The following is a 21,681-nucleotide window of genomic DNA, read 5'->3' on the forward strand; positions in this document are numbered from 1 at the left end:
GAGTTTACCACTGACCCACAAGACTGATAGGTCTAATGAACAGAACTTCCCCTCCAGCAGTCACTCCATGCATGTTCCACTTTATCTGTACAGCCACTTCTGGTAAATTGATATTAATTAACAAGAAACAGGCCCTTTGTCATCATAATCCTCATTTCTGTTGCCCTCCACACCTACTTTTCCCAAAATGATTAACCAGAAATGCATTGTCTAGGTCTGATCCTCCATTCCCTGCACACTCGAAACTCTCCTTAAATGTATTTGAAAAGTTTATAACAGCAAGTCTCAGATTGTAATGGTCAAAACCAACCCTCTGAATAGCAGGGTTTCACTAACGTCTGTGCTACTTCATGTGCACTAACGTAATTCATTTCTATAAAAAAAAACCTTAATGGACTGCTGGGGGCCTGATTCTGCACTGCCTTGCTCTGTAGTAACACATGTATAAAGTGAGCGAAGAGTAGGTGTAAAACACAACTTCACTGAGAGTTTTGGGTGGCCAAAGACTACTAGATCAAGCCCTCTATATACTTCTTCTTTGCAACAGTTAAACAAAGTAATTGAAAACCTACTGGAAGAAATTATTAGGGGTGGTTCAACTAATTTGAATAAAATGAGAATCCCTCTTACCTCCAAAACCATGGTGACAAGTTCGCTATAAAAAGCATTGCTGAGATGTAACCTTCACCCCTTTTTTAGAGTTGAAGTCAAACCATTTTCCCCCTGAAATTCTAAACTGTTCAGATGTGTCTTAGGGAAGAGGCGGGAGAAGGGGATTCATGTCTAGCTTCCAGCTGGGACTAGAAGTGCCAAAATACAGTGAGAAAAAAATGGTTTCTTTTCTATTTCTGGCCAAATGTGGAAGCAGAAGTCTCCAGAGAAAGCCTGCTCTCATTACATTTCCAACTCAGTTTTGCATATTTGTGAGGTCTGAATAATTTGGATAAGCATTAGACTTTTGGATGCTGGTTCAAATGCAGTTCAACCTCCAAACCTCTTGAGATTCACCCATCCTAGGAAGGATCAATCAGAAGTACTGAAATCAAGCCTAAAGTTAACCATTTGAAAATCAGGGCCTGATTCTCCCCCCCATCTCCCACATTGGGACTCCCATTTACAATAAGGCCTCTGCCTGAGCTGTGCAAAGTGGCCTTAACGTAAATGAGAATCAGGTCCCTTGTGTGGTCACTTACAGCTACGCAACATGAATGCCAAGTGGGTATAAAACACCTGGTGTAAATGACTGGAGAATTCCAATTTGGTAGCTACTCACTTTGCAGATGTACAAGTGAAAACTCAAAGGACAAGGCAGTGAGGAATCTGGCCCACCTATCTGGGTTCAGATAAGTTTCTTGTATTATATAAATGAATGACACTGGTGCATGTGAAGTAGCACAATGAAACCTTGGTGTCCGGGGCTTAAGTCTTGACCATTATAACCTAATTTAGTCTGGGGTTTGCTGCTGGACAGCTTTTCAGTTTGGGTATCTGTTTTTGTTTACAGAATGTAGCTGAACTTTAGCTGTTTAGTTTCTTGTCCTTTGAGGGTTTTTTAGTGAGCGAAGGTCAAAGCAAGAACTGTCTGGCTCATTTCAGAAGCTTCATAACATTACTTATTTAACATAAGGTTTTGCAGGTCATGACTACCAGGGGAGAAGGAGGCATATTCTAGTTGTTGACACACAGCACTAGCAGTTGGGATTTCTGGGCTGTAATCCTGGCTCTTCCACTATTCACTGTATGACATAAGCAAGTCACAAGTTCCCTTGGTCTTAATTACCCCATCTGTAAAATGGGGATATTAATATTTAACTGGACTTGAAGCAAGTGCTGTGAGGTCTAAGTTATCAATGTTTGTAACGTGTTCTGAGATCTTAACCTGAAACACTGAAGAACACAGGATAAGAACATCGAGAAGGCAATTCTGGTATTTAGAAATATAAATAAATTAGATGTAATTGCACGATAGGTTAGGATAGTAAGCACTATGCAAGCGCAGTAATTTTAATTGTCACAGTGTTTTTAGTGCACATGGGGTATTATGGAATTGTTATAATAATTGATTATTAGTGAAATAATCACATTTCATTCCCTTTATGTGGAACAACTCCATGTAAGCTTTAGACCAGTGGTGGACAACCTGCGGCCCACACGCATCCCATCAGGGTAATCCACTGGCGGGCCACAAGACAATGTTCACATTGACCGTTCGCAGGCACGGCTGCCTGCAGCTTCCAGTGGCCACAGTTCGCCGTTCCTGGCCAACGGGAGCTGTGGGAAGCAGTGCAGGCTGCAGGGACGTGCTGGCCACCACTTCCATTGGCCGGGAACGGTGAACCGCAGCCACTGGGAGCTGCGGGAGGCCGTGCCTGTGGACAGTCAATGTAAATACTGTCTTGTGGCCTGCCAGCGGATTAGCCTGATGGGCCGCAGGTTGCCCATTAATGCTTTAGACTACAATTTGCACTAGCAGAATGACTATGAAAAGTAGTTCCTGTGCAGATGAACTTAGGCCAAGAATTGCAAAAATCACTAGCGATTGGGGGCAGGAGAGTCTAAGTTTTGCAGTGTCTATTTGAGACCTCTTAAAGGTGTGTGATTTTCAGAGGGTGGTATTTTCAGAGCACTTTCTGAATAGCAGCCTATTTCTTGGTGTCTCAACTTGGGCCCCCCAAAACTGGGGCAATCCAAATCACTAGTCACTTTTGAAAATTAGAAATTAGTGATGGAGAAGACCTATCAGAATATCAAGCTTCGCCCCCTGCCAGGGCTGGGTTGTTCCCTGGAGTACATTGGTTAGTGCTTTGTGTTAGCATATGCACCAACTGCTTCTATGGTGGAAATAACTCAACCATTCCCCATGCAGTTTGTGAAAACAAGCAAGGACTTGATTTCAATGGGACTTTTTCAGTTAGCATTATAATGACTCTAAATTACACAATGGGCCTGCTCTAACTCCGAGTTAAATCAATGGGAGTTTTGCTATTGACTTTGGTTCTGCCCTCCGCCCCACAAACATGTTGCTATTATACTGTGCAAGAGGGAGGTAGGACTTAAAGAGCTTGCCCAAGGTATGCCCATCCATCCTCGCAAGCAGTGGAGACCGCCTTGTGGTAGTTCCCTGCAAACCACAGTGTAGCAGGAACTTATTATGTGAGTCAACCTATCGCTTAAAAACACCTAATGGGGGTTTTGAAGGATGAAGTAGCACCCATGGCAAACTAGCTTCCATGGCTGATCATCCACAAGTGGGAGGAAGAATTCTGCATTATGCACAGCCTGGTGTTACTCCTGCTAGACACAGCCGTAGTAGGCTCATCAACCTCCATATGTGGCCCAGCCTACACTAGAGGGAAACAGTGTCACACTGAGTGGTGTGAGTTCCACTTGAAGTCCTAGCCGTGCATTTGACGGTTTGAGGAAGGATGGTGGCCTTACTAAATACATTAAGCCTGGGCTCGTGATTCATATGACCATTTATGCAAACCCCACACAATGTACCATATAAAGCCCTATAAACCTGCACCATTGCTAGTGTTTGATGCAGTATATGTCATACCTGGCTGGTACATTAAATACTATACCCCCTTTTTCTCAGTGCAGTTCACATGGAGGTAAGCACATCTCAGTAAGAGAAAACTAGATTCAAACAACAAACCAAACAAAGTTGTCAAACATAACTGGCCTGTCTGAGCCCATTGCTGGAGGCAAGAAGCGACATAATTTGTGACTCCAACTGTCTGAGTCCCACATAAGCCTTTCCATTGTGCTTTGATGCTGGTTTAACATCAGAAGATAAAACATTCATGTTTAATACATTTTTTTAAATGTATAATTTTTCTGATGCCAGAATTTAAGCAGGCTAAAAGGAACGTCTGAGATCCAGCTCCTTCACTACTGGAGTCAAATGCGTGTAATCTTTTAACAAGATGTGTCATTTTTAGCTTGTATTAAGCTCCAAAATGCCAATTATAGTTAAAGATATATTTTGTAAGAACTATTTCACAGCTGGTAGTGGGCGAGAATTGCTTGGGTCTAACAGTTACCCCACCATAAAAAATAAATTTAACCTTCCTTCATCTCCTTGGCTGTTCTCCACACTTATTATGTAGATTGGATGAGCTCATCGTTACTAGCCACACAAGATACTAAAGCTGAAATGTTCTGAAATGAAGATGGGAAAATGTTTAAAACAGCAATAACTTTTGATTTGGGTGACTTCTTGAAATGTTCTGTCACCTTTACTCCTTACCCTTAATGCATGAATTGCCCAGGTAAAGCCATTTGGTAAATAAATAATCATTCCCTAAAGCACTCCAATTTAAAATGCACCATGGAAAGTTTAGGACCATAATTTACAGTAATGGAATGTGAAAGCACAAATTAATTTGAAGTATGTAAGAAACAACTAGTTTCAAGTGGCAATGACTGAACCTTTTCTTTTTTGTCTTTGAGGACTTGATCCCATGAATGTGCAATAAACAAAAATTCATGTGACAGTATTATGGCTGCTAATCCTTCTGGCTTTTACTTAACAATTGACTGTATTTTGAGTGAATGTAGCCGCTATCATCTTGGGTGGGATTTTCAAAAGCACCTAAGTGACTTAGGAGCACAATGGGATTTGTGCTCCTAAATCACATGGGTAGTTTTGAAAAGCCCACCCAGAGATGCTCTTAAGGAGATAAATTCTCTCCAAAGAAGTTCAGCATTAGTCTTCTTCATCAGATAAGGTGGTAGGTAGTACCAGAAGGAGAATATAAAACATCAGGTCTGATATGCAGGTATGTATGCAGCAAAGCTATCAACTGTTTGTGTATCTGAGGTCAGAACTAAGCCCATATTTTCTACACAACAAGCATACTTAATTCCGATTGACTTGGTGTTATGGGTGCTCAGCACCTTTGAAAATAAGGGACCATATCTCTCAAGCTGGACTCTTAAAAACTGAAGTGGCCAAAATTAGAGTCCACTTTTGAAAATTTTGGCTTTGCTCAGTATCACACACTGAGTGAATGGCAGATCCAGAAATAGAATCTAGTTCTCCTATGTCCCAGACAGGTAGTCTTATCCCCTGGAATACATTGCCTTTCATAAGAAGAGATGCTTCTGCTTTATGGTACTCTTAACGTTGTATGAGGTCATTGAAAGTAGTTGTTCCTGATTTTGTAAGATGTGTGATAATGATTGTTGCTGTTACTATTGTAATGAAGTATGTTTCTATAGTGTTATCACATTAAAGCAGGTACTTCACAGTTTTAATTACATATACAGTAAAATCTTATACATTATATATTTCTACATTAATACATATATGTGTATGATACGAGTCAAATTCTGGTTGGGCATGCACATGCCAGCTGACAATAAGCAACGTACCTAGGCGAGTGTTGGTGGGAACCCACCCTAGACATCTGCCAATAGAGTGGCAGCACAAAGCCCCATTTTCTGACACCTTCCGCTGCTTTTCTCCTTCCTAGCAAGGGACCATGATTTCTTCACCCCGATGGCCTTCTTAAGAACATAAGAATGGCCATACTGGATCAGACCAAAGGTCCATCTAACCATGTATCCTGTCTTCCGACAGTGGCCAATGCCAGATGCCTTATCACCCTTGAGTGCTCCTTTAGCATCTTGATCGTCCAGTGGCCTCACTGGTTGTTTAGCAGGCTTCCTGCTTCTGACGTACTTTAAAAAAAATAAAAACCTGCTATTACTTTTTGTGTCTTTGGCTAGCTGTTCTCCAAATTCTTTTTTGGCATTCCTAATTATATTTTTACATTTCATTTTCCAGAGTTTATGCTCCTTTCTATTTTCCTCATTAGGCTTTAACTTCCACTTTTTAAAGGATGCCTTTTTGCATCTCACTGCTTCTTCTACTTTGTTGTGTAGCCACAGTGGCTCTTTTTTGTTTCTCTTACTATGTTTTTTAATTTGGGGTATACATTTAAGTTGAGCCTCGATTATGGTGTTTTTAAAAAGTTTCCATGCAGTTTGCAGGGATTTTACTTTTGGCGCTGTACCTTTTAATTTCTGTTTAACTAACCTAATTTTTGTGTAGTTCCCCTTTCCGAAATTAAATGCTACAGTGTTGGGCCGCTGTGGTGTTTCCCCCACCACAGGGATGTTAAATTTAATTATATTATGGTCACTATTACCAAGTGGTCCAGCTATATTCACCTCTTGGACCTGATCCTGTGCTCCACTTAGGACTAAATCAAGAATTGCCTCTCCTCTTGTGGACTTCAGGACTATCTGCTCCAAGAAGCAGTCATTTAAAGTGTCAAGAAACTTTATCTCTGCATCCCTTTCTGAGGTGATATGTACCCAGTCAATATGGAAATAGTTGAAATAATCCCCCATTATTATTGAGTTTTTTATTTTAATAGCCTCTCTAATCTCCCTGAGCATTCAGAGTCACTATCATCATCCTCGTCAGGTGGTCTGTAATATATTCCCTACTGCTATATTCTTATTATTCAAGTATGGAATCACTATCCATAGCGATTCAATGGTACAGTTTGGTTCATTTAAGATTTTTACTTCATTTGATTTTATGCTTTCTTTCACATACAGTGCTACTCCCCCACCAGCACAACCTGTTCTGTCCTTCTGATATATTTTGTACCCTGGTATTACTGTGTCACATTGATTATCCTCATTCTACCAAGTTTCTGTGATGCCTATTATATCAATAGCCTCATTTAATACAAGACACTCTAGTTTACCATTGCTAGAAGTCTAAATAATAAGATGGGTGTACAAACACTTTAAAAACTTGTTACTTTTTAGCTGTTTGCCATTACATGATGTAATTGAATGGGACTTTTTTTCTTTTGACTGTTTCTCATCATATCCTACCTATATTTTATCATCTTCCATCCTCTCCTCCTTATTAGGACATAGAAGGATGAGGAAGAAATAAATGGAGATTCTCTATCTCCTACATGCACACAACTTGACACATTAATTGGGAACCCAGCTATGTCTATGCCCTAGTATGTTACCCCTCCCCCTTTGCATAGTTACTCTCTCTGGAAATGTCCTCACACTCCACCAAGTCCTGAAAAGCACTGAGTTCCTTGAACTACCAGCTTCCTCCATCTCTCTGACCCTCTCACTCACCCCAACGGGCTACGTATCTTTCTTCACACAGGGCCTAACCTGCAACTGTATGTTGTCTGCCCTTATGCGGATTCTCCCAGAAACTTCATATGATGCTGAGCAATGAGGCATAATATAGAGGTCAGGGACATGGTCTCTGTGTTAGTCCACAGGTACTCCCTGACCCACCAATGGCTGCAAGGTGCAATCCTCTAACACAACTTATTCCTATCTAAGCTGCAGACCTGGAGCTGAACTTTCTCAAAAGCTAAGGGGAGGGACACTGGGGTTTTTGGTTGTCCCATTAGAGGGACAGATCTAAGTCTGCATCCAGATCTGAACTTTCCCAAAACTTTGGGATGTTGGTTCAGCCATTCCTCTGTGTGTAGGGAGAAGGTTTTTCAAAGCCAGGATGTGAGCACACATGAACTCTGCATTTGGCATGTGGTTATGGCACCAGCATGCCAGTACTTGACCCTGTATGCTTATACTTCTATTAGAGCTAGTTAAACAGTAGAACAGATTTTTCATTTAGTGTATTATCTGATGCATTTTTGCTACTGTTAATCAAATAACATTCTCACTAAAAAGTACTTAAGCTACAGAGTTGGTCAAATTCTGCAAAGATATATTTGGTGACTGTATTATCTGATGAAAAATGGTGAAATTCATACGATAACTTATTTGCCAAGTAGTATTCAGCAAATTCTAGTTTCTGTAGTCAGCAATACTTCTTATGTTATATAAATATATTTTATTATTATTATTATTATTAACAACAACAATAATTTACATTGCAGTAGCATTTAGAGGCCAACCAGGTCAGGACCTCAGTGTGCTATGTGGTATACAAACATATAAGTATGGCATATATGATGTCTACTGTTAGCGCTTACCCATACACACATAGACAGGATTTAAGTCCAGATTATGATACACTTACTCATTTTGATTATATCTTGAGTAGTTCAGCTACTATTTAGTGTAAGAGGATAATATTCTCTTCCAAAAAAAAAAAAAAAAAAAAAAAAGCAAAATACACTTTTATTTTGGATCCCTATTTTTCATGTGTTCCTTATGCAGCCAGTTGTCATCTGCTTGGTATATTGTTTAATCAACTGTACAGAATATATATATATATTTTGTGATCTTTTAGAACATAGCAGTGAACCCCGGTTCAATCGAGAGAGTTACTAATGGAGATGGCACTCCAGGAGATGAAGCAACAGCCAACAAGGAAGAAGAAAGCAAAGGGGGATTTGTGAAGTTTGGATGGGTGAAAGGTGTGCTGGTGAGAGAAACCTAAATCTTCCTACCAGAAAATTATCTGTATACTACAAAAATTAATATATCAGCAATGATAAAATCCCTTAAAAAACAGGGGGTTGTTTGCTGCTTTTAAAAAGCCTACTCACTTTCTGCAATGCACCTTACCAAGTTTCATAATACGGTTTGTAATTTTATAGTGATGCAAGATCGTTTGTTTAAAACTTAGGTGAGATGCATGTTGAATATCTGGGGTGTGATGCTTTTCATTCGACTGTCCTGGATTGTAGGTCAAGCTGGAATTGGTATGTATTTTTTCAACATAATTTTCAACAGCATAAAGAATAAGGGTAGAAACTACATATGATCACAATTAATATTTAATCTGAAATGTGAGTTTGCATGTTGCACTAACTTTGGTCTTCCAAGTGTTTGCTAGGGTATAAGAGCTACTGGAATTTTCCAGACCCCCAGCCAAATTACAGCTTAGAGGGATGTATGTGTCAACTATACACACAAACATATTACAACCCCAATCTTTGGTGAAATTTGTATTTAGAACCAGTAACGGCTCTCAACTTCATGACTGAAACCAATTTATAATATGTATAATATGTATACTCGTGCACAGTTGACCTTCCTACTTCATACTTTGCTAATCCACGAACCCAAACTGTCACTCACACACTATTTTTAAATACAATACAGAAACAGATACTAGTGGCACCAGGAAATATCTTATTAAAACTTGACTAAGCTTTTCAGATACATTAACAAAGTATATTTTGTGGTGCAGAGGACCTTTTATTTTCATTGTGTCTGCATCCTGTCCAACTCCCACTGAATTTAATGTAATGACTCACCAACTTCAGTAGGAGTTGGACCCTGAGGGCTCAGTCCTGCATGGCACTGAGTTCCCTAACTCCCACTTAAGTCAATGGGAGATGATTGTGCTCACCACCTCACAGGGTCTTCAGCATCTTGCAGTATCAGGCTTTATTCAGGAACGTAAAATCATAGCATCACAGAGTTTAAGGCCGGAAGGGATCATCAGATCATTTAGTCTGATCTCCTGTACATCGCAGGCCACTAACACCACCTAGCAACAGGACACTAAATTCAACAACTGAACAACCAAAATGAGACCAAAGTATTGCAGCCCATGGGAGACTAGACTATTATGTGCACAGGCAAGAGAATAGGAGGGGACCCAGGTGCAGCAGTACCTGAGGCCCCTGCAATGCCAGGGAAATGATTGAGGTATACCCATATAATCCTGGCAAGTGACCTACACCCACACGCTGCAGAGGAAGGCCAATTCCTTCCCGACTCCACATATGGCGATCAGTTAGACCCTGAGCATGTGAACAAGAACCAGCAAGCCAAGCGCCTGAGAGAGAGAAGGCTTGATGCCACCTCAGAGACCAGGCCCACACCATCCTATGTCTCATCTCCAGCCATGGCCATCCCTGATGCTTCAGAGGAAGTAGTTAAAAAAAGCCCTCCCAGAATATATTGAGGTGGAAGAAGAAATCCCTTCCTGGCCCCTGCCAGGGGCCAGCTGATACCCTGAAGAAAGACCTTTTGGAACATAAGACATAAACCAGAAATGAGCCCCAGGGCTGTTGAGCCCTGCCCCCCATCATTATAAGCAGCCCTGTCATACAACTGTACTCAAGTTGTTTGCCCCCCAGAGCTTCTATTGGGAGGCTGTACCAGAACACCACCCGCTTCTTCTAATTTTCAGCCTGCGCTGGCTCATGGCCAATTTATTCCATATGTTCTTGTGCCTTTTTAGCTTAAATAACTTTTCACCCTCCCTGGTATTTACTTCCTAATGTATTTATAGAGAACAATCGTAATCTCCTCTCAGCCTTCTCTTTGCGAAGCTAAACAAGCCAAGCACTTCCAGTCTCCTCACAAAAGACAGGCCCTCCATTCCCCTGATAGTCCTAGTAGCTCTTCTCTGTTCCTGTTCCAGTTTAAATGCATCTTTCCTAAACATGGGGGACCAGAACTGTACATAAGACCTGATGTGGAATATTACTAGTGCCTTGTACAATGGCATTAATACTTCTCTAGCTCTACTGGAAATGCTTCTCCTAATACATCCTAGGATTGCATTTGCCTTTTTCATAGCCACATCACACTGGTGGCTCATAGTCATCCTGTGATGAACCCACACAACCAAGTCTCTCTCCTTCTCTGTCACATTCAGTTTCTGGTGCAGACCATGCACAGATTTACTTTATATAAGTAAGCTCTTCAGGACAAGTCTCTCTTTTTGTTCTGTGTTTGCACAGTGCTTAGAACAATGGGGCCTTGATCGAGGCCCATGGGCACTAATAGAATATAAATAATGACAGCAATAATCCACAGTCTCCAAAACATCAATAGCAGGTATTTTCAGTTGTTGTTCTACCAGTTTTATCTCAATATAAATTGGTATTAGAGAGGAACTTGAACCAAAACTTTGGATCTGGGGTCTGACCATGCCTGATCTCTGGGGTGATTCAGAATCCAAACGTGGATGGATCTCTGGGCTGAAACAAAACCTCAGCTTCAAGCACCCCCTCAAGACTTTTCAAGGGCTGAAATCTCATCTTAGGCAAAACTTCCATTGGCATCACAGAAGCTTTGCTTGCGTGAGGATTGCTAGATGGAGCCCTGAATTTGCAATTAGGAAACCTGTGTGTAACAGGTCTTCTGAAAAAAGAAAAAAGAACATAAACTTACTTAGACGTACGGTTGAAAAGGCAAGAAAGTTCCTGAAAGAAAATGGAAGAACTCTGCATATTTTTACAGTGTTTCACATTTGGCTCCAGTACTGTGCCTGGCTCTGACAAAAGGGTGCTTCCTGATTTTATGATGCATACCAAATGAGGGTTTGCAGCCACGGGGCACACATAAGTGTATGCTTTGCCATGAAAACTCTGCATCTTAACATTGCCAAGACTTTGCTCCAGGGTTTCATGCAAAATTAGTTTTTTAAGGGCAGTTTAGTAACTTATTGAGATCATCAAGAAGCATTACTTTATTTTGAGGTGTGAGAATAGCCATAGGCAAGAGTAATTCATTTTAATGCAATTTACTTAACATCCATATGTCTGGGTTTCAATATAAACTTTAATCAGATCTTATCATTACTTTGCACAACAGCAGTTACAATGGCCATAGTTTCACATTTAATTTTACAATTCTAATTCACTAATAATCAAACCCTCCCTTCTTACTGTTTACTGCTTTGTTGTTGTTTTATTTAAATTACATGTCTTGTACATAAAGCAGGTCAGTTTCACTTTTAAAATGAGACTCTGAATTCTGTTTGAATAATCTCCCAATGCATTTTCTGAATATCCTATAAGCAATGGGCATTATGTTGCAAGAAAAGCTATTAAGGAAAGTAGAGATGTAGCTCATCACTAACATGGCTTGGGGATTTCACTGGGCACTGCTGCTAACATGGAAGTTAAATGAGTCAGTGAAGCTACCATCTGGGCCCCATTTATATCCCAATCATTAGAAGGAAGAAGAGAGCAAATCCTTTTCTTGCTAAGTTGTCTTGGGTACAAGCTGTTAAAGAGGAAAAAACAGGTTGAGACAACGTTCTCTAATCATAAGAGCTTATCAACTATGAAAAGAGTAGTTAAATCTTCTACTGAGAGGGTTACATTTCCAAAACCATCCTGTTAATTTGCACCTGTCATTTTGCAGCTCCCCCAAACCGATAGTTAGGCAGAGGTGAGAAAAGGGGCCTAGTTTAGGCCATTAGAAAATTTTGCCTCAAATGTTACCATATAATAATGAAATAAATAATATTCGTAGTGTTTTGTTTTGCCTAGCTCATTTATCCCTTGCACTGTGCCTGTTGAATGTTTCCTTTTTTCTGGATTGGTAACAAGTTCTGTCCAAACAGACACATCACTTGTCTAATGAGCAGAATATATAGCCCTATTTAGCACATTTGTTTTGATAAAGTATGTTATCAAAATGCAATTGAAAAGCTCTGGAAGGTACTTTATACAAATTACAGGGAAAACATTCAATCTATTTTGAGAGTGATGTGTCTGAATTATTCAATTTAATGAGTTAACAGTTTATTTAAAAGTCAGATTGTGGCCTGCCATTCACCAGGGTGAAAAACACCCATTGGATTCAGTGGGATTTGTGTGCGCAGACTATGATAGGATGTGGCCCCAGGAACTGACTTTGTATACAGAAGCATATACCAAATAGGTGCATCCTTGGTTAAAATTAAAGCTCGCAAGTCAATAGTATAAGTGTGATTTATCATTTAAAATATCTAACCTCATACTATATATCACTTATCTCTCCTGCACGATGTTGCTCTGCCTTAAAGTGCTGTGATAACATGGCTATCATTTTAGAAACAAAGAACATTTGTTTGGGTATTCGATATCTATAATAATCCAATATGAAATGAAGTCAGCCATCTAATCTGAAATGAAGGCAGCAAGTAGAACTGGGGCAGATAAGACCATACTTTGTAGTACCTCTAATGGTTTGCTAGTTACAGTGTCCATGTTTTGGTTCTGACAAGCCGTGGCCAATATTTATGGCTATAGGCTAAGTTTAGCCTTCCATTTTAAAGTGAAAATGCACATACCTAATGGGAGCAATAGAATTACTGAGGCAGGAAATGCTGAAGTAGGGACACGTGAAGTAGTTCAGATACAGTTAAGATTTCACACAGAGAAATTAGATGAAAACAGAAATACTCTTGCTGGAAGGTTGCAACTTAATACTACCTTATTCCTTAAAATTCAGAATGATAACACACAAGAACCCAAGACAGAGAGAATATAGGCTGCTCCCGAAGGCAGCAAGGCACAGGTCACCCCACATGGCTTTAAGATGGTTCCTTCCAGCCTGGCTGTGCCCTACTGACTCAGATAATCCAGATCATATGACTTCCTTCAGAGCCCCCAAGCCTGCAAGCAGGAGCAAGGAATTCCTCACACTTAAAGTGAAAGTTTGTCATTTTTAATCAGTTTCCAATACGCCACAGGAAATACAAGCAAGAAAATAAGATAAAAGCTGTTATAATATTTCTTGCCTGACTAGAAGTAGGAAAGTAGTTTGGAAGGAAAACCTCAGAAGAAGCCCTATTCTCATGGGCTTTCTAGTCCAATTTTGCCGAATGAAGAGAACCTGCACTGTATGGACAAGGTCCAGAAAAACACGCAAACCTATCTGAACTGTAAAGAACCTCAGAACCTTTTGAGGTTCACCTTTTACTAAAATAAAACTCCAGGTATTTTGATTAGTTACATGTAATTCCACAGTATGTTGAATTTTAGTTAAACAAATGGCTCTCAGAGTTTACCTTTTCTGGTCCTCTCGTTAAAATGAAGATTCTCTCAGAGCCACATCCCCTCCTAATTCCAACCCACCCTTTCCAAGGGCGTCAGCCCCAGAGACGGGGCCTGTAACCTGAGCCCTGCTGCCCAGGGCTGAAGTCCTCAGGCTTTGGCCTCGGGCCCCAGCAAGTCTAAGCCAGCCTTGGCGACACCATTAAAAACAGAGTCCCAACCACTGTTCCCTCTAAGCTGTGCGCATGCACACAGATCCTAAACCCCGCGCACACGGCGAAACACCGCGCGCACAAAAATTTGCACAGAAGACATTTTTTGCGCACACGGCCTGTCAAAAATTAGAAGGAACTTTGGTCATGACCCACTTTAGGATCCTAACCCACAGTTTGAGAACTGCTGATCAAGGCTAAATGTATAGCAGACACCTGACAAAAGTGCATATTTCTGTACTATTATTGTGGCCAATCAGCTGGTCAGATACCATGGTGATGGGCGCAATATGAGAACCAAAGCAGAATAAAACGGAAACCAAATTAAACTTTTTTTTTTTTTTTTTCCCTATATAAGAACTTGTTCAAGATCCATGTTTTAACCCCATGACTGAAATATGGTTCTCTAAAATGCTTACAGCATGTTTATTCCAACCATCTACACAAGAAAAAAAGACATTATAACATTGCTTGGTTGCTTAATTTTTGTAGTATTAAGGGGGTGGATCAAAGAAAGACATGAGGCACCCAGGCAGAAAGTTGCTTTTTTATTATTATTTTTATTATTAGTTTCAAGAAAGTCTCTGGAAATCATAGGAGAGTCCATGACTGGGCTACTTCTGTCAGAAAACATCACTGCTTGAAGACTGGTGGATGCTTTGCTATTGTGATAGAAGTAGCTACGTGGACCAGCTGGAATTGCTCCATAGACCAGGAGTGGTCTACAAACTATCATTTCAGTTCAGAGCTCTGATTCTAGTTTGAAAGTTTAATTTAAAGACAATATGGAATATGGATCACAAATAAAATATTTTATCTTTTCATTACTGACAGGTCTTGGAGTTGTCATAATTCTTCTTGCCACCACAGTAACCTCAATTACTGGGTTGTCAACTTCTGCAATAGCAACTAATGGGTTTGTCCGTGGAGGTAAAATCTTTAGGGTTTCTTACGTTCTCAAGACTCAAAAAAGGTTTAATTATATTCTTATGAGAGAAACCAGAGGTCATATTCCCTAAAATAACACCACTACTAAGGATAAACCAAACTGGACACCTAGACCCCAGAAGAACCAGCAGGTAATACATCTAGCCAACACTATCCACAATTTTGGAATGTTTGAGTTGTCATTTTAATAAATCCCAGTTTCACTTCAGTTTGTAAAGTACGTTTCAGATGTTCCTGTATGAGACTGGAGGAGGAATGGATTCCACTTTCTCCTGGAGTTCTTTTGTTCTTATTCTTTTAATAGATCATTCTTATTCAGAGCATTTCAGGTTCCATTTCCTTGGAGAGAGTGAATATTATGAACCTCATTCCTTTAGCTTAAAGACTGATGCAGATTGATGGATACATTAACTTTTATCACTTCCTGTACATTTCCTTATAAAATCCTTTTACATTTCAGGTGCTTCTTGGAACATAAGTGATTACTCTTGGTGCAATACTAAAGTCTAGTACATTTCAGGTACTTCATGAAACTCGTATCTAGAAATTTAGTGCATTTCAGGGTCTTGAAGGTACACCAGGTGTTTTCCCCACAGTGGATGATGGTGATTTCTAACTACAGGATTCAAGTGCTGAGCAGGTATTTAGGTTAAATATACTCTTTTTGGGATTTTTCAGGTCTTGGAATCGTGGTTATTTTGCTGAGTGTGGTAGTAACAACATTAACAGGTATCTCAATGTCTGCCATTTGTACTAATGGAGTAGTAAGAGGAGGTACGTAAATATTACTATATGGAAAATATGGAAATCTGCAGAGCTGATTTAGAATAAAATGGAGAGATTGTAATGGTGTTAGCCCAGTATGGTAAAGCAAAGAAAAACCAAAATATAAAAGTTTTGGGTGATCTCTTTTACTGAGTTAACTCCAAACAACAACATGTCTCTTCAGCAGAGCTGATTTTAAAACATTCTGACATTAAACACTATGGTTCATTATGATAGTAGGAACTATTTAATTGATTGAGTGAGGTTCCACCTATGTAGAAATGCAAAAACTTTAAAGACTTTATGGCTTAACTCTGTGGACTATTTAAGGACTGTATTGTGCATGTTTGTATCTTGGCGAATGAATTTTTACACTGACAACGGGAGGACCCAGGTAAGGAAAAATCCTTTCAGCGGTGATCTTTTCTCTATAGCATCCTTGTTTTAATTATATACCATTAGTGGCTGGTTTGCATACCAAATAATACATGCTAAAAAGATATTAATGATTCCAATAGCTAGTCATTTTCAATACTTAATATTTAATTCTACAGTAAATTCTGAAAGCTGAATTTTTGCAAACAGTTTCCTGGGCCCATCCACACACAAATTTGCTCCTTCCATTAATAGGGCAAATTCTCAAGCAAAAAACAAAACTCCCAGTGGTATTGCTCACATAAACAAGCTGAGCAAGATCTGGCAATAGCTGAATTATGTTAAAGCAACAGTCTCGTCTGTTGGCAGGTGGTGCTTACTATCTTATCTCAAGAAGTTTAGGACCTGAATTTGGAGGATCAATCGGACTTATCTTTGCCTTTGCCAATGCTGTAGCAGTAGCCATGTATGTAGTTGGATTTGCTGAAACTGTTGTAGAGCTTCTTCAGGTAAATATGAAAGTATATTTGTTGCATGTGGTTAAACCAGGGAATTCTGTCAATTTTTCTAAGAGCTTCAGTCTTTGGTTCTTATTTAGATCTCTCTAAATGGACCACAAATCCTACTTAATAAGATTTCCATCACTTCTAACTTATATCAGAAGTGTTTTATACAGTGCTACAAGAGCTTCAAAATTACTAAAGGGAATAGGCTCCTAATCAGTCAACCAGTAATCTCAACTACTAAGGCCCAGCTAGCGCAGGAAATCATTAACCCGTGAAACTGTTTAAGTTAATTTACTCATTCCATTCTGCCTTACCTGGTTGTCTGAGCTCTCCATCTGACCATATAAACTGTGTTCTTACCCTTTCCAGAGCAATGGTGCATTGATGGTGGATGAATCCAATGATATCAGAATAGTAGGCTCCATTACTGTAGTTGTTCTTTTAGGCATTTCTGTGGCTGGGATGGAATGGGAAGCAAAGGTAAGCTTTAAAAGTTACGTATAAATAAGTATTATTACACTGCAAAATGTGTTATATAAGCATAAAACAAGGGTTTGGGGGTAGAGATCTACATATGACAGGTGGGAATTTTAAAAGCACTCAACATTAGCTTCCCAGCTCCCTTTGAAGTCAATGGGAGTTAGCTATTGATGTCAGTGGAAACAGAGTTAGGCCGCAGGCTCCCTCTTTTCCTCACACCGAAATTTGTGGGGAAAGAGGAATTTGGTGTTCTGCCGGCGGTTTAATTTTATTTGTTTTCGTAATTTATGGCAGGATCATCTACAGCCTTGGGTAGATGCCCCTTTTATTTTTTTTATAGCTCTATAGAAATAACAATAATAAAAATAATACACAGTCTAGCCATGCTACTCTGTGTAGAATACTGGCCCCAAAGTGAGTTGTTATACTGCTATCCATTCATTACCCTCTACTGATTCATGGCTTCCTGTCTACTGTTCAAATGTTAAAAATCTCAGTCACATCTATTAATGGGAAAACACCCATAAAATAAAGGAAATGTTACAGCTAAGAGACTGGAATGTACCTGTCAAAATCAGATCCAGAATAGCAACCTTATCTTTATGTTCTGCTGTGAGGGGAATTTAGAGCTACCTGTAAGAGCGGTCAATTAGATATTATAACCCATTATGTAACAACGTCCTGAAACTAAACAAACAATGTAAAATATCTTAATCTAAATATTTATCCATCAGCTGTTTCATTTTTCCTTTTCTTGTAAAAGAAGCAAACTACAATATAAAGCTGTAGTCATAACTTTCTATATTTCATGTCCATTCCTTGTTACAAAATATTTGTTATGGTCATAGAGCTTAAGGCAGTTTTTCTATTTAGTCATCTTGATTACTGAATCATCTGCCCAAGCAGTGTCTGAGTGTGTTCTAATATTGCAGAAATTTGAAATACGTCATAAGTAATACATAAATACCACTACATACGTAATTACCACCATATTCAAAACAAAAAAAAGAGTCCACTAGTAAAATGCTTTTGTCTCTATTAACAGACTCAAGTAATTCTTCTAGTCATTCTTCTTATTGCCATTGCAAATTTCTTCATTGGGACAGTCATTCCGACCAGCAACGAAAAGAAGGCCAAAGGCTTTTTTAATTACCAAGGCAAGTGTTGCTATGACCAAATAATATAAAATAAATTAATATTTTTGGCCCAGTCCTGCAGCCTTTAGTTCTGCAAAATTCTCATTGATAAATGCTACAAGATCAGGCTCTTTTATCCAAATATAAATGAGCATGTAAACTAAGGGAACCCAGTTTTTTTTTAAAATGTATTTCTGGGTGACTGGGTTTAGTCCATTTTTACTTTTGAACCTGTGAATGCCTCTGAAGCTGACACACTGGCAGTAGCGGTTTGAGCCATTTACGTGTGTGCGACACAGTTTTGTCTATTTTAATCTGAACCTGGAACACGCCTGTTATTTCAATACTGAGCTGTAGTTCTGTGATCTGGAGAAACGTGCACTGTGGGGAACTAAAGTGAGATGATCAAATTCACCTCACTTATGAGCTAAAATGGATTGGAACCCAGTCTTCCAGAGGTGAAAGGCTAGTTCATTTACCTACTTCATCATGTAACTTCAGAATCAAGTCTTGGTGATATGTTTCATTTTCATTTGTATTTGCAGCCTCAATATTTGCAGAAAATTTTGGACCAGTTTTCAGAGGTGAAGGATTTTTCTCGGTCTTTGCCATTTTTTTCCCAGCAGCTACTGGCATTCTTGCAGGGGCCAATATCTCAGGAGATCTGGAGGTATGGATTTTATTTACTTCATTATACTGGTTAGGCTATAGAAGGGCAAGGATGAACAAGATACAAAATTATTAATCAACACTATATTTAGTTTCAACACACAAATAATTCCATGAGACAAAATTTTCATTTTTAAATGTGTTTTATTATCTAAGCACATCAGTTCCCGTTTTCCTTCTAATCTAATACAGCTATGTATACAAAATTACTTCATTTAAATTAGGTGTTTCAATAACCCAAAATAACATAACATTAACAGATCCATTTTGGAAATTACCTGTATAATTCCATTACAATTGGTTTGCTAATTCCCCTTATATCATACTGAAAAGTATACCATAAAACTCAAGTTTACACCCAGAAAAACAAGGAAATGGAAAGCTCATGTGGAAAAAAAAAAAAAAGAACTTTTTGGTAGAATCAATAGGAGACCAGACCCTTGAGTGTTTCCACTTTACCCTTGCAACCAATATAAATTATTTTAGGTCACTAATCTTTCAGTGATTTTTCCAATATTTAAGCAAACCGGTAAATTAAGGATTTGGTTTTAGCTTTAACTATGAGTGCCATCTAGTTTTTATGGCTTTATATTAGCTATTTACTGATACCTAATATTATAGCTGATTGAATCGTACTTGCGAAATACAAAAAATCGGGGCTTTTCTGGCTTTGTGAAGCACCTGATGAAACAGTCACAATACTTGTGAAGCTATTCAGTACTCAGTAATATTCAAAGAATATCACAAACAAACCAACGGCTGTCTGTGGAGTATTTATGAAGCATCGGTTGTTTGGATTTAGAATTTGAGTTATAAAAATGGTGTCTCAAATATTCCAGTGGGTGGGACACCCATAAATTAAATATTAAATAAAGTTCTTGAGCCTTATCATGCAGTCTGGTTTTGTGGCTGTATGACTGTTAAAGTGCTTAACTCCAGTCAAATTGATTTGATACTCAAGTATTTGCAAAACATCCACAAACTGCTCCAGTTCGAATTAAGGGCCAGTTGTGTCACCCTTACCCACACTGAGCAGCGTCATAGACTCATCGTCTTTAAGGCCTGAACAGATCATCAAGATCATCTTGTCTGTCCTCCAGCATACTGAAGGCCACAGAAGCTCACCTGCCCACTCCTCCAATAGTCCCATACCCTCTGACTGAATTACTGATGTCCTCAAATCTTGAGCTATTTACTCGAGTTTAAACCAATAAATGACCTGTGCCCCATGCTTCATAGAATCATAGAATCATAGAATATCAGGGTTGGAAGGGACCCCAGAAGGTCATCTAGTCCAACCCCCTGCTCAAAGCAGGACCAAGTCCCAGTTAAATCATCCCAGCCAGGGCTTTGTCAAGCCTGACCTTAAAAACCTGTAAGGAAGGAGATTCTACCACCTCCCTAGGTTCGCTAGGAAGGCGAACCTCCCCTCTTCCCCCAGGGTCTCTGTTCCAAAAGCTTGGGTTGCCTTTGTTTTACTGGGGCTGCTTTTGAAGCCAGGTGCTACTCAATAGGAGTAAGCATGATAGCATCCAGTCAATAGCATTTGTGATGGATTTTTTTTTTACATGATTTTTAGACTGGAAGCATTCTGTTGAGTCTGAACCAGCCCCTTCTCATTCCATCTGAGAGAATCCCCATTATTTCATCAAACCTAGTGTCTACAAGGAAAGCAGCTGCTTTGATTTAGGCCTTTGCCTGGCAGGCCACTGATGTGAAAGGAATTACACATAACTCAGTAGAGCTTCCACAGCAGCATCTCTTCCTTCCCAGACAATGTGGAGTTCTCTCCACAGATCTCGGGAACCACTCAGGAACTAGGACAGGGTGGGAAGTGAGTGGATTGGTGGGACACATAACATTCTCACTCCACATCAGCCCTACAGAGCTGTATTACCCTGACTGCACGGATGTTTCCATAGCCCCCATCCACACTGGGAATCCCCCACTGCCCATGCTCAGATGCATCAAGAGTGATCTAATGAAATTAATCAGCCTAAAGAGAAACCTGAAACACAACATAAGCTGTAGCTTAAAATTTAGAAGTAGACAAACTAAACTGCCTCTAAAGTTTGTAGCAAACCATTATAAGGTCGTGTCTCTGAAACAGGCAGTCATTCATTCATTCATGAAGGGCCTGATCCAAAATTCACTGACATCCATGAGAGTCTTTGCTTTGACTTAGAATCATAGAATATCAGGGTTGGAAGGGACCTCAGGAGGTCATCTAGTCCAACCCCCTGCTCAAAGCAGGACCAATCCCCAACTGAATCATCCCAGCCAGGGCTTTGTCAAGCCTGACCTTAAAAACCTCTAAGGAAGGAGATTCCACCACCTCCTTAGGTAACGCATTCCAGTGCTTCACCACTCTCCTAGTGAAAAAGTTTTTCCTAATATTCAACCTAAATCTCCCCCACTGAGACTTGAGACCATTACTCCTCGTTCTGTCATCTGCGACCACTGAGAACAGTCTAGATCCATCCTCTTTGGAACCCCCTTTCAGGTAGCTGAAAGCAGCTATCAAATCCCCCCTCATTCTTCTCTTCCGCAGACTAAACAATCCCAGTTCCCTCAGCCTCTCCTCATAAGTCATGTGTTCCAGTCCCCTAATCATTTTTGTTGCCCTCCGCTGGATACTTTCCAATTTTTCCACATCCTTCTTGTAGTGTGGGGCCCAAAACTGGACACAGTACTCCAGATGAGGCCTCACCAATGTCGAATAGAGGGGAACGATCACGTCCCTCGATCTGCTGGCAATGCCCCTACGTATACAGCCCAAATTGCCATTGGCCTTCTTGGCAACAAGGGCACACTATTGACTCATATCCAGCTTCTTGTCCACTGTAACCCCTAGGTCCTTTTCTGCAGAACTGCTGCCTAGCCACTC

At 39.8% G+C, this 21,681-nt stretch overlaps 1 protein-coding gene across 10 annotated transcripts in view; it reads left to right on the plus strand.

Moving 5' to 3' along the window:
- Window positions 1-21,681, plus strand: part of SLC12A1 (solute carrier family 12 member 1) — a 67,663-nt gene that overhangs the window by 4,068 nt on the left and 41,914 nt on the right. For 6 of the 10 annotated variants that reach the window (XR_006284197.1, XM_043523650.1, XM_043523654.1 and 3 more), the window contains exons 3-10: window positions 8,261-8,395; window positions 8,600-8,675; window positions 14,750-14,845; window positions 15,542-15,637; window positions 16,373-16,512; window positions 16,879-16,989; window positions 18,035-18,146; window positions 18,671-18,795. Coding sequence is in view for 9 of the 10 variants with exons in the window: in XM_043523650.1 (XP_043379585.1) it covers window positions 8,261-8,395; window positions 8,600-8,675; window positions 14,750-14,845; window positions 15,542-15,637; window positions 16,373-16,512; window positions 16,879-16,989; window positions 18,035-18,146; window positions 18,671-18,795 (891 nt within the window). In the remaining variant the exon portion in view is untranslated. The remainder of the gene's footprint in view (window positions 1-8,260; window positions 8,396-8,599; window positions 8,676-14,749; window positions 14,846-15,541; window positions 15,638-16,372; window positions 16,513-16,878; window positions 16,990-18,034; window positions 18,147-18,670; window positions 18,796-21,681) is intronic. The other 4 variants (XM_043523652.1, XM_037910697.2, XM_007066799.3 and 1 more) reach the window with 4 other exon arrangements.

This window comes from Chelonia mydas, chromosome 10 (assembly GCF_015237465.2).
Source record: "Chelonia mydas isolate rCheMyd1 chromosome 10, rCheMyd1.pri.v2, whole genome shotgun sequence".
Classification (NCBI taxonomy): domain Eukaryota; kingdom Metazoa; phylum Chordata; order Testudines; family Cheloniidae; genus Chelonia; species Chelonia mydas.